This window comes from Salvelinus fontinalis, chromosome 6 (assembly GCF_029448725.1).
Source record: "Salvelinus fontinalis isolate EN_2023a chromosome 6, ASM2944872v1, whole genome shotgun sequence".
NCBI classification, from domain to species: domain Eukaryota; kingdom Metazoa; phylum Chordata; class Actinopteri; order Salmoniformes; family Salmonidae; genus Salvelinus; species Salvelinus fontinalis.
This window is the reverse complement of record NC_074670.1, coordinates 23,323,528-23,336,662: the sequence shown is the minus strand read 5'-3', so window position 1 is coordinate 23,336,662 and position 13,135 is coordinate 23,323,528. Positions and strand designations below refer to the sequence as shown.

The following is a 13,135-nucleotide window of genomic DNA, read 5'->3' as shown; positions in this document are numbered from 1 at the left end:
AGCACACAGTTATGCAATCTCCATAGACAAACATTGGCAGTAGAATGGCCTTACTGAAGAGCTCAGTGACTTTCAATGTGGAACAGTCATAGGATGTCACCTTTCCAACAAGTCACTTTGTCAAATTTCTGCCCTGCTAGAGCTGCCCCAATCAACTGTAAGTGCTGTTATTGTGAAGTGGAAACGTCTAGGAGCAACAATGGTTCAGTAGCGAAGTGGTAGGCCACACAAGCTCACAGAACAGGACTGCCGAGTGCTGAAACGTGTGGCAAGTAAAAAAAATAATCTCTCCTCGGTTGCAGCACTCCCTATCGAGATCCAAACTGCCTCTGGAAGCAACATCAGCACAACTGTTCGTCGGGAGCTTCATGAAATGGGTTTCCATGGCCAAGCAGCCTCACACAAGCCTAAGATAACCATGCGCAATGCCAAGCGTCAGCTGGAGTGGTGAATCACGCTTCACCTTCTGGCTGTATAACGGACGAATCTGGGTTTGGCAGATGCCAGGAGAACGCAACCTGCCCCAATGCATAGTGCCGACTGTAAAGTTTTGTGGAGGAGGAATAATGGTCTGGGGCTGTTTTTCATGGTTCGGGCTAGGCCCCTTAGTTCCAGTGAAGGGAAATCTTAGCGCTAGAGCATACACTGACATTCTAGATGATTCTGTGCTTCCAACTTTGTGGCAACAGTTAGGAGAAGGCTCTTTCCTGTTTCAGAATGACAATGCCCCCGTGCACAAAGCGAGGTCCATACAGAAATAGTTTGTCGAGATTGTTGTGGAAGTACTTGACTGGCCTACACAGAGCCCTGACTTCAACCTCATCGAACATTTTTGGGATGAATTGGAACGCCGACTGCGAGCCAGGCCTAATCGCCCAACATCAATGTCCGATGCATTGGTATTCAACTCTTACTCTATGAGGTCCGCAGCCTGCTGGTTTTCTGTTTTACCTAATAATTAATCGCACACACCTGGTGTCTCAGGTCTAAATCAGTCCCTGATTAGAGGGGAACAATGAAAAGAAACCAGTGGAAGTGGCTGCGAGGTCGAGATTTGAGTTTGAGGGATCTATTGGAAAGCCTTCCCAGAAGAGTGGAGGCTGTTTTAGCCACAAAGGGGGGACCAACTCCATAATAATGCTCATGATTTTAGAATGAGATGTTCGACAAGCAGGTGTCCACATTCTTTTGGTCATGTAGTGTATGTGTTATTGGTTGTTGAGTCAATTAGACCATGCCCATTTCAAGTTTATTTTTCTAGCTGGCTAACTCCCTCATCTTGCTTTGTAGTATACCCCTCAGTTCAGTAACGCAACACATATCCTCTCAGTGTGGTGCCAGGACAACAACCTCGCCCTCAACGTGAGCAAGACAAAGGAGATGATCGTGGAATACAGGAAAAGGAGGGCCGAACGCCCCCATTCACATTGACGGGGCTGTAGTATAGCGAGTCGAGAGTTTCAAGTTCCTTGGTGTCCACATCACCAACAAACTATCATGGTCCAAACACACCAAGTCATGAAGAGGGCATGACAACGCCCTTTCCCTCTCAGGAGACTGAAAAGATTTGGCATGGGTCCCCAGAACCTCAAAAAGTTCTACAGCTGCACCATCGAGAGCATCCTGACCGTTTGCTTCACTGTGTACAGCCCAGTACATCACTGCCATCCAGGACCTATATACTAGGTGTGTCAGTCATAGACTGTTGTCTCTGCTACCGCACGGCAAGATGTACTGGAGCGCCAAGTCTAGGTCCAGAAGGCTCTTTAACAGCTTCTACCCCCAAGCCATAAGACTGCTGAACAATTAATAAAATGGCCCCCCGGACTATTTACATTGACCCCCCCACACCTTTGTTTTTACACTGCTGCTACTTACTGTTTATTATCTATGCAGTCACTTTACCTCTACCTACTTGTACAAATTACCTCGACTAACCTGTAACCCCGCACATTGACTCGGTACCACCTGTATATAGCCTCATTATTATTATTTTATTGTGTTACTTTTTCATTTTTACTTAATTTAGTAAATATTTTCTTAACTATTTCTTGAACTGCATTGTTGGTTAAGGGCTTGTAAGTAAGCATTTCAAAGTAAGGTCTACACCTGTTGTATTTGGCACGTGACAAATAACATTTGATTTGAATTCAACACAAATACAACAAACTAGTAAAGTTTTACACATTTTATTTCACCTGTAACAAAACAATGAAAATGTATGTAATTTAGTCAAGTTAAATTTACAAACTTTTCTCCAACATTCTTTCTTTGGCCAAACAATTCTCATGAATATTAAATATACAGTGTATTGAACACATTCACTAGGTAGAAAATCAATTAATGTACAAGATCTAATAGTTAAGCATAGTTTGCAATCCATAACGGTAATTTACTTATTTGGTAGGCTCAGAGATTCAGAAAGAGTCTATCTAAGCCTCTAGTTGTTCACAGATTTGACTTCTACATTTCTGTACCTTGCTCCACACTTTGGAGGTTGCCACAGAAAGAGCGGACAGTTGCCACCACTACAACCACATGCAAAGAGGTTGATCTTGTCTTGTCAGTAGTTTAAAGCACAGTTGTAAACGATAATATTAGTATAATCTTCAACAAGTAAGAGTTGATAAAACTTAATGTAAATGAGTAAAACCCTGCTATCATTCATCACACATTAAACTGCCACTAACAATGTAATCTCAAGTGGACCTGAATGAAATATGAAACTGTAAGTCAAGAAATTTTAAACATGTCAAACAACTTTAGTTTTTTAAGAATTCAACATGTAATTAATTGCATTGATGTGCATTGAAATCTTCAGTGAGCAGTATCACAGTGAATGAGTTCCTTCCCATCTAATGACGAAACAGCTTATGTGTCTTTAAGGCAAGAGTTTATTCCGGGCAGAGGACGAAGGAACGGTGCTGAAAACACCGCATGTGTAACATCAACGCTGTGACAGATTCCCATCTGCCAACAGGGCACCTTCTTGGTGTCCAGGTGTCGACGGGCGTGCTTGGCCAGGTGGTCGCTACGCATGAAGCGGCTGTGGCACATGGGGCAGGCAAAGCGCTTCTCTCCCGTGTGGGTTCTACGGTGGCGTGATAGCTCATCGGATCGGGCGAAGCGTCTCTCACAGCCTTCCCACCTGCATTTGAAAGGTTTCTCACCTGAGCAGAACACATAGAGGAAAGACTAGTGTTACAGTAGGACACACACACAGTCAGCCATAAAGGCTAAGCGGGTGATTACCTGATCTTGTTGTTACGGCATGTAAGGAGGTCTTTGAACGTTGTGGCTTTAGTGCAATTACAGCACCAATAAGGTAGCAATAGGAAGCCAAAGAAAAGAACACTGACTTTTAAAAAAAACCTGAGATAAACTCTGTTGTTATTCCTACAATATGTAATACTTGTGTTACTTGTAAACAAAAAGGCCACTACCTATTTCTAACATTTAAAATTGACTCCCCACAAGCCCTGTCTTACCTGTGTGAGTCCTCATGTGAGCCTTGAGGTGGGAGCACTTAAAGTAGGTCTTGCCACAGTCCTCTTGGGGGCAGATATGGCTGCGGACTCTGGACACCTCAGCGGGCTCCAGGCTGCTCCGCTGGACCACTGAGGTGAAGCCTGGCGCTGGGGCGATGGCTGGCAGCTTGATGCCACCAGATGTCAGCACTGACAGCTGGATCCCGACAACTGGCCGGGGAACCAAGAAGATGATAGGGCCCTTTGTCACCTGGTCGCCCATGAAGAAGACTGAAGGAGGACCAACTGCTGCTGACTGTTGTTGGTGACTGGTCTCTACCATTGGAATATGACTGTTCGCTGCAATGGGCACAGCAGGTAGTATCTGGCAGTAAACCGGAACAGGAGAAACCCTACAGTTGACAGGGGACACCGATGTAGGTTGGTGGAATTTACCAACAGAGGCTGACAGAGTCACAGTAACCGGAGCCTGGATGGCAGCCGGTTCAGCAGAGGAGTCAAGGGGTGTCATGTTCCCTTTGGAGCACCTGCCAGATAGCCTATCTGCCAGGGGGTTGTTGATGCTGTCTGGGCTTGGCTGCGGCTGGGGAGGCAGGGGTTGGTTCAGTCTCTGCTCCATGGGGGCGGCTGGACAGATGTCTGCAGTGTGTCGGATCACACTGGTGGCCTGTGATCGGGGCTGGCTGACCATCTGTGGCTGTGTCAAGCCCTGCTGTGCTGGCTGTGGGTTATGTTTCTGGCACCAGGAGGTCTGTACTGTCTCTGGAGCAGGTTGACTGTGAATGGCCTCAAAGTTTGGCGGGCTGTATGGCGGGGTCATACACTGAAACGGAGGGGAAAAAAACCCTGAAGTGGTTTCGAAACGATATAATCTCTACATTGTGTGAGGTTATATTTATTACATTTCACTTAGTATGGAGGATTATCACAGTGAATGTATGTGACAGAACTTGAGAGAACACACACAAGTAACACAGGAAATTTACCAGAGACTCATGAACCTCAGCCGGTTCAAGTGAGAGATGAGAGTCATCCTCTGAGAAGTCAGAGGAAGGGGTCAGAGGTCGGAACTGTCTATGCTTGAAGCTCCTGGAAGTCCTGGCTTTCCATTGGGTGTTCATAAACATAAGAGCCTCCACCGCCTCCATGTCTCCCACAGCCATAGGGTGACACTGGGACTCTTCATGGTTCTGACGGCCAGGATAGTACAGCTCATCAACTTCCATGGTGTCACTCTGTTAACAGATAAAGGAATATACACTGAGTGTACAAAACATTAAGAACACCTGATCTTTCCATGATATAGACTGACCAGGTGAATCCAAGTGAAAGCTATGATCTCTTATTAATGTCATCTGTTAAATCCACTTCAATCAGTGAAAATGAAGGGGAGGAGACAAATCATGTGCGCCCAATACAACAGGTGTTCACCTTACAGTGAAATGCTTACTTACAGGCTCCAACCAATAGTGCGAAAAAAAGGTATGTGTGTGTGTATAGGTAAGTAAAGAAATAAAACAACAGTAAAAATACATTTGATAATAAGAGTAGCAAGGCTATATACAGACACCGGTTACTCAGGCTGATTGAGGTAGTATGTACATGTAGGTATGGTTAAAGTGACTATGCATATATGATGAACAGAGAGTAGCAGTAGCGTAAAAGGAGGGGTTGGCGGGAGGTGGGACACAATGCAGATAGCCCAGTTAGCCAATGTGCGGGAGCACCGGTTGGTCGGGTCAATTGAGGTAGTATGTACATGGATGTATGGTTAAAGTGACTATGCATAATGCATATAAGATAAACAGAGTAGCAGCAGCGTAAAAGAGGGGTTGGGGGGGGCACACCATGTAAATAGTCTTATGGCTTGGGGGTAAAAACTGTTGAGAAGCCTTTTTGTCCTAGACTTGGCACTCCGGTACCGCTTGCCATGCGGTAGTAGAGAGAACAGTCTATGACTGGGGTGGCTGGGGTCTTTTACAATTTTTAGGGCCTTCCTCTGACACCGCCTGGTGTAGAGGTCCTGGATGGCAGGCAGCTTTGCCCCAGTGATGTACTGGGCCGTACGCACTACCCTCTGAAGTGCCTTGCGGTCAGAGGCCAAGCACAGGCAGTGATGCAACCAGTCAGGATGCTCTCGATGTTGCAGCTGTAGAACCTTTTGAGGATCTCAGGACCCATGCCAAATCTTTTTAGTTTCCTGAGGGGGAATAGGCTTTGTCGTGCCCTCTTCACGACTGTCTTGGTGTGTTTGGACTATTCTAGTTTGTTGTTGATGTGGACACCAAGGAACTTGAAGCTCTCAACCTGCTCCATTACAGCCCCTTCGATGAGAATGGGGGCATGCTCGGTCCTCCTTTTCCTGTAGTCCACAATCATCTCCTTAGTCTTGGTTACGTTGAGGGATAGGTTGTTATTCTGGCACCACCCGGCCAGGTCTCTGACCTCCTCCCTATAGGCTATCTCGTCGTTGTCGGTGATCAGGCCTACCACTGTTGTGTCGTCTTCACACTTAATGATGGTGTTGGACTCGTGCCTGGCTATGCAGTCGTGGGTGAACAGGGAGTACAGGAGGGGACTGAGCACGCACCCCTAGGGAGCTCCAGTGTTGAGGATCTGTGTGGCAGATGTGTTGCTACCTACCCTCACCACCTGGGGGCGACCCGTCAGGAAGTCCAGGATCCAGTTGCAGAGGGAGGTGTTTAGTTCCTGGGTCCTTAGCTTAGTGATGAGCTATGAGGGTACTATGGTGTTGAACGCTGAGCTGTAGTCAATGAATAGCATTCTCACATATAGGTGTTCCTTTTGTCCAGGTCGGGAAGGGCAGTGTGGAGTGCAACAGAGATTGCATCATCTGTGGTTCTGTTTGGGCGGAATGCAAATTGGAGTGGGTCTAGGGTTTCTGGGATAATGGTGTTGATGTGAGGCATTACCACCCTTTCAAAGCACTTCATGGCTACGGACGTGAGTGCTACGGGTCTGTAGTGTCATTTAGGCAGGTTGCCTTTGTGTTCTTGGGCACAGGGACTGTGGTGGTCTGCTTGAAGCATGTTGGTATTACAGACTCAATCAGGGACATGTTGAAAATGTCAGTGAAGACACCTGCCAGTTGGTCACCACATGCCCGGAGCACACGTCCTGGTAATCCGTTTGGCCTCGCAGCCTTGTGTATGTTGACCTGTTTAAACGTCTTACTCACGTCGGCTACGGAGAGCGTAATCACACAGTCGTCCGGAACAGCGGATACTCTCATGCATGCCTCAGTGTTGCTTGCCTCGAAGCGAGCATAGAAGTGATTTAGCTCGTCTGGTAGGCTCGTGTCACTGGGCAGCTTGCGGCTGTGCTTCCCTTTGTAGTCTGTAATAGTTTGCAAGCCCTGCCACATCCGACGAGCGTCGTAGCCGGTGTAGTAGGATTTAATCTTAGCCCTGTATTGACGCTTTGCCTGTTTGATGGTTTGTCGCAGGGCATAGCGGGATTTCTTGTAAGCTTCCGGGTTAGAGTCCCGCACCTTGAAAGCTGCAGCTCTACCCTTTAGCTCAGTACGAATGTTGCCTTTAATCCATGGCTTCTGGTTGGGGTATGTACGTACAGTCACCGTGGGGACGACATCCTCAATGCACTTATTGATAAAGCCAGTGACTGATGTGGTGTATTCCTCAATGTCATCAGAAGAATCACGGAACATGTTCCAGTCTGTGATAGCAAAACAGTCCTGTAGTTTAGCATCTGCTTCATCTAACAATTTTTTTTATAGACCGAATCACTGGTGCTTCCTGCTTTCATTTTTGCTTGTAGGCAGGAATCAGGAGGATAGAGTTGTGGTCGGATTTACCAAATGGAGGGCGAGGGAGAGCTTTGTACGCGTCTCTATGTGTGGAGTACAGGTGGTCTAGAATTTTTTTCCCTCTGGTTGCACATTTAACATGTTGATAGAGATTTGGTAGAACTGATTTAAGTTTCCCTGCATTAAAGTCTCCGGCCACTAGGAGGGCCGCCTCTGGTTGAGTGGTTTCCTGTTTGCTTATTTCCTTATACAGCTGACTGAGTGTGGTCTTAGTGCCCGCATCTGATTGTGGTGGTAAATAAACAGCCACAAAGAGTATAGCTGAGAACTCTCTAGGCAAGTAGTGTGGCCTGCAATTTATCACAATATGCTCTACTTCAGGTGAGCAAAACTAGACGGGGACCCCTCGTCTTACCGGAGTGTGCTGTTCTATCTTGCCGGTGCCGCGTGTATCCCGCTAGCTGAATATCCATGTCGTCATTCAGCCACGATTTCTTGAAATATAGGATATTATAGTTTTTGATGTCCCGTTGGTAGGATTTTCGTGATCGTACCTCGTCTAGTTAATTGTCCAATGATTGCACGTTGACGAGTAATATTGACGGTAACGGCAGCTTTCCTACTCGCCTTCTGCGGATCCGGACTTGGTCCTCACCTTCTTCCGATGAATGCCGTTACAGAACCACCCACCAAAAAAGGACCAAGCAGCGTGGTAAGGAGGAGAAGCGCTATCTGGAGAAATGGACATGGGAGGAGATACTGGAAGGCAAGGGACCCTGGGCACAGGCTGGGGAGTATCGCCGTCCGCAGGAGGAATTGGAGGCAGCTAAGGCTGAGCGGCAACACTATGAGGAGTTAGCACGGCAGCGCAACAGGCACGAGAGGCAGCCCCCATTTTTTTTGGGGGGGGGGGGGATACACGGGGAGATTGGCGGAGTCAGGCGATAGACCTGAGCCAACTCCCCGTGCTTACCAGAAGCAGCGTAGTACTGATCAGGCACCGTGTTATGCAGTGAAGCGCACGGTGTCGCAAGTACGCGCTCATAGCCCGGAGCGCTATAGGCCAGCCCCCCGCAAGTGCCATGCGAGAGTGGGCATCCAGCCAGGGCGGATTGTGCCAGCTCAGCGTGTTTGGTCTCCGGTACGCCGTTTCGGCCCAGGGTATCCTGCGCCGGCTCTGCGTACTGTGTCTCCGGAGCGCTGGGAGGGTGCAGTTCGCCCTATGCCGGGCGAATGTGGGCATTGAGCCTAAGGGAGAGGTGCGAGTGGTATGCACCAGATCTCCAGTGCTCCCCCACAGCCCGGTTCAACCTGTGCCTGCACTCTTGAGGGTCCGGGCTAAAGTGGTCATCCAGCCTGGAGGAGTGGTGCCAAGGCTGTGCACCAGAGCTCCAGTTCTCCCCCACAGCCCGGTCCACCCGGTGCCTCCTCCACGCACCAGGCCTCCTGTAGGTCTCCCCAGCCTGGTGGGCCCTGTGGCAGCCCCACGCACCAGGTTGTCTCTCCGTCTCCTCCCTCCAGGTTCACCCTCCAGTCCGGAGCTGCCAGAGCCGCCCGTCAGTCCGGAGCTGCCAGAGCCGCCCTCCTGTCCGGAGCTGCCAGAGCCGCCCGTCAGTCCGGAGCTGCCAGAGCCACCCGTCAGTCCGGAGCTACCAGAGCCGCCCGTCAGTCCAGAGGCGCCAGAGCCGCCCGTCAGTCCAGAGGCGCCAGAGCCGCTCGTTAGTCCAGAGGCGCCACTCACTCCAGACTCGACCATCAGTCCAGTGGCGTCCTCTAGTCCGGGGTCGGCGGTGAGGGTTCCCGCTCCAGAGGCATTATTAAAGTGGGCCGAGCCAGAAATGGAGCGGGGTCCACGTCCCTCACCAGAACCGCGGAGTAATGCCCACCCAGACCCTCCCCGATAGGTTCAGGTTGTGCGGCCGGAGTCCGCACCTTTGGGGGGGTGGGGGGGGCGGGGGGTACTGTCACGCCCTGACCGTAGATTGCTTTGTATGTTTCTATTTTTTGTTTGGTCAGGGTGTAATGTGGGTGGGCATTCTATGTTTGTATGTCTAGGTTTTGTATGTTTTGGCCTGGTATGGTTCCCAGTCAGAGGCAGCTGTCTATCGTTGTCTCTGATTGAGAACCATACTTAGGTAGCCTGTTTTCCCACTGGTAGTTGTGGGTGGTTATTTTCTGTTTAGTGTTTGTTGCACCTGTCAGAACTGTTTCCGGTTATTCCTTTTGTTATTTTGTATTCAGTGTTCAGTTTTGAATAAATAATATGAACACGTATCACGCTGCACCTTGGTCCTCACCTTCTTCCGATGAATGCCGTTACAATTATTTCAGTGAAATATGGAACCGTTCCGTATTTTATCTAATGGATGGCATCCCTAAGTCTAAATATTGCTGTTACATTGCACAACATTCAATGTTATGTCATAATTACATAAAATTCTGGCAAATTAGTTCGCAATGAGCCAGGCGGCCCAAACTGTTGCATATACCCTGACTCTGCGTGCAATGAACGCAAGAGAAGTGACACAATTTCACCTGGTTAATATTGCCTGCTAAATATGCAGGTTTAAAAAAATATACTTCTGTGTATTGATTTTAAGAAAGGCATTGATGTTTATGGGTAGGTACACGTTGGAGCAACGACAGTCCTTTTTCGCGAATATGCAACTAGAGGTCGACCGATTAATCGGAATGGCCGATTAATTAGGGCCGATTTCAAGTTTTCATAACAATCGGAAATTGGTATTTTGGGCCACCGATTTTTTTATTTAAATTAAAAATTTTATACCTTTATTTAACTAGGCAAGTCAGTTAAGAACACAGTCTTATTTTCAATGACGGCCTAGGAAGGGTGGGTTAATTGCCTTGTTCAGGGGCAGAACGACAGATTTTCACCTTGTCAGCTCGGGGGCCCAATCTTGCAACCTTACAGTTAACTAGTCCAACGCAATAACGACCTGCCTCTCTCTCGTTTAATGCTAGCTAGCATTAAACTTATCTTATAAAAAACAATCAATCATAACCACTAGTTAACTACACATGGTTGATGATATTACTAGATATTATCTAGCGTGTCCTGCGTTGCATATAATCTGAATGAGCATACAAGCATACAAGTATCTAAGTACCTGACCGAGCGGTGGTAGGCAGAAGCAGCGTAAACATTCATTCAAACAGCACTTTCGTGTGTTTTGCCAGCAGCTCTTCGTTGTGCGTCAAGCATTGCGCTGTTTATGACTTCAAGCCTATCAACTCCCGAGATGAGGCTGGTGTAACCGAAGTAAAACGGCTAGCTAGTTAGCGCGCACTAATAGCGTTTCAAACGTCACTCGCTCTGAGCCTTCTAGTAGTCGTTCCCCTTGCTCTGCATGGGTAACGCTGCTTCGATGGTGGCTGTTGTCGATGTGTTGCTGGTTCGAGCCCAGGTAGCGGCGAGGAGAGGGATGGAAGCTATACTGTTACACTTGCAATACTAAAGTGCCTATAAGAACATCCAATAGTCAAAGGTTAATGAAATACAAATGGTATAGAGGGAAATAGTCCTATAATTCCTATAATAACTACAACCTAAAACTTCTTACCTGGGAATATTGAAGACTCATGTTAAAAGGAACCACCAGCTTTCATATGTTCTCATGTTCTGAGCAAGGAACTGAAACGTTAGCTTTCTTACATAGCACATATTGCACTTTTACTTTCTTCTCCAACACTTTGTTTTTGCATTATTTAAACCAAATTGAACATGTTTCATTATTTACTTGAGGCTAAATTTATTTTATTTATGTATTATATTAAGTTAAAATAAGTGTTCATTCAGTATTGTTGTAATTGTCATTATTACAAATAAAAAATTGCCCGATTAAATCGGCTTTTTTCGTCCTCCAATAATCGGTATCGGCGTTGAAAAATCATAATCGGTCGACCTCTATATGCAACGCAAGACACGCTAGATAAACTAGTAATATCATCAACCATGTGTAGTTATAACTAGTGATTATGATTGTTTGATTTTTATAAGATAAGTTTAATGCTAGCTAGCAACTTATCTTGGCTTCTTACTGCATTCGCGAAACAGGCAGGCACCTCGTGGGGCGGACTAGTTAACCGTAAGGTTGCAAGATTGAATCCCTGAGCTGACAAGGTAAAAATTTGCCGATCTGCCCCTGAACAAGGCAGTTAATCCACTGTTCCTAGGCCGTCATTGAAAATAAGAATGTGTTCTTAACTGACTTGCCTAGTAAAATAAAGGTGTAAAAAAAAAAAAAAAATATTCTGCAAAATCGGCGTCCAAAATTACCGATTTCTGATTGTTATGAAAACTTGAAATCGGCCCTAATTAATTGGCCATTCCGATTAATTGGTCGACCTCTAATTGGGATGTCTGCCCTGCGGGGTGTTTGGAGAATATCGTGTGAGTCCTGCTTGTTGTTGTTGAAAAGATCTTCATCTAATCCGAGGTGAGTGATCGCTGTCCTGATATCCAGAAGCTCTTTTCTGCCGTAAGATATGGTTGCAGAAACATTATGTACAAAATAATTTACAAATATCGCAAAAAACCCCACATAATAGCACAATTGGTTAGGAGACCGTAAAATGGCAGCCATCTCCTCCGGCGCCATTTTTAGATAGGTTAAAGAGGGATTTTTAAGCCTTGAGACAATTACAGGAAATTCACTTTAAAACTGCTAAATGTCTCTCCACCCCATGGCAAAATGAGTAGAATTGCATGAAATTTGTTAGAAAATGTCAACATTTTCTCTCTGCCCTATGAGAAATTTGCAGAAAACTTGCTTTAAAACTGCAACATTTACTCTGTTTTTATTTAAACTAGGCAAGTCAGTTAAAAACAAATTCTTATTTTACAATGACCGCTGGGCCAATTGTGCGCCACCCTATGTGCCTCCTGATCACGGCTGGTTGTGATACAGCACAGGATCGAACCAGGGTGACGCCTCTAGCACTGAGATAGGCCGCTGCGCCACGCAGGAGCCCCTTTGCGCAATGGCAAAATGTATAGAATTGCAATAAATTAACTTTAAAACTAAAATGTTTTATATCTGCTGTCAAGTAAACAGGTAAAATGTTTTGCTCGCATAGGACCCCGAAAAGGATAGGGCCAGCCCTGGCTACTGGTATAATACATTTACTATAGTTAAGAGAGTTCAGTCATTTAACTGCACAAATGGATTGATTTGTCCCCCCCCTCTCAAAAAGTTATGTTTACATTCTAAACGTATTTCAAAGAGAAAGATGCACTTTTTTAAAACAAAAATTCATCATCTAACATCACCCTAACGTTAGTGATTTCCTAAATACTTCAGTGAGAATGACGATTGTAGCTACTTACATTGTTGTGGCGCTCGACAAAGGACGACATACATTTTCTCATATTCGAAGACAATGTATCGAATGTAACTTCACTGTGTTAATGAAGTGATGTGTGACAGTCGGACTTGTGGTAAATGTTATAATATATGTTTCCCTTTTCCTTTTTCTAGTTCCATTCAACCATAATTTCAAATACAGTGGATACAGAGGGGCCGGTCTCTACTTTCAGCCAATCAGACACAAAGGTGTGCTAGACAGGAACCAATAGGAGAAGAATCAACGCGTGATCAGGGGCTGATGTGGTCCGTGGAAACAGCGTGGTACACAACAGCATCAGCGTGTGAAAATAACGCTGCGAATCCTCCTATCCCGAGTTGAGTGAGCCACAAAAACCCCCAACATGACGAATTGTCGAATTTTGAAAGATCTCAGTTTTTCCAGTCTACTGAACTACATCTGATGATACTTTAGTTGTTATATTATATTACATCCGTTTACACACATGATTGTTATATATATATATATATTTATT

The 13,135-nt window shown here is 46.2% G+C and overlaps 1 protein-coding gene across 1 annotated transcript; it reads right to left on the bottom strand.

Annotated features, from left to right (window-relative positions):
- Positions 1-2,173: 2,173 nt before the first annotated feature.
- Positions 2,174-12,778, bottom strand: LOC129857374 (Krueppel-like factor 10). Its single transcript, XM_055925561.1, has 4 exons — positions 12,623-12,778; positions 4,475-4,723; positions 3,489-4,311; positions 2,174-3,170 (listed from the first exon to the last, which is right to left on the bottom strand). Exons 1-4 carry the CDS (start codon positions 12,662-12,664, stop codon positions 2,872-2,874), a joined length of 1,413 nt encoding a protein of 470 aa, XP_055781536.1. The 5' UTR covers positions 12,665-12,778; the 3' UTR covers positions 2,174-2,871.
- Positions 12,779-13,135: the final 357 nt, after the last annotated feature.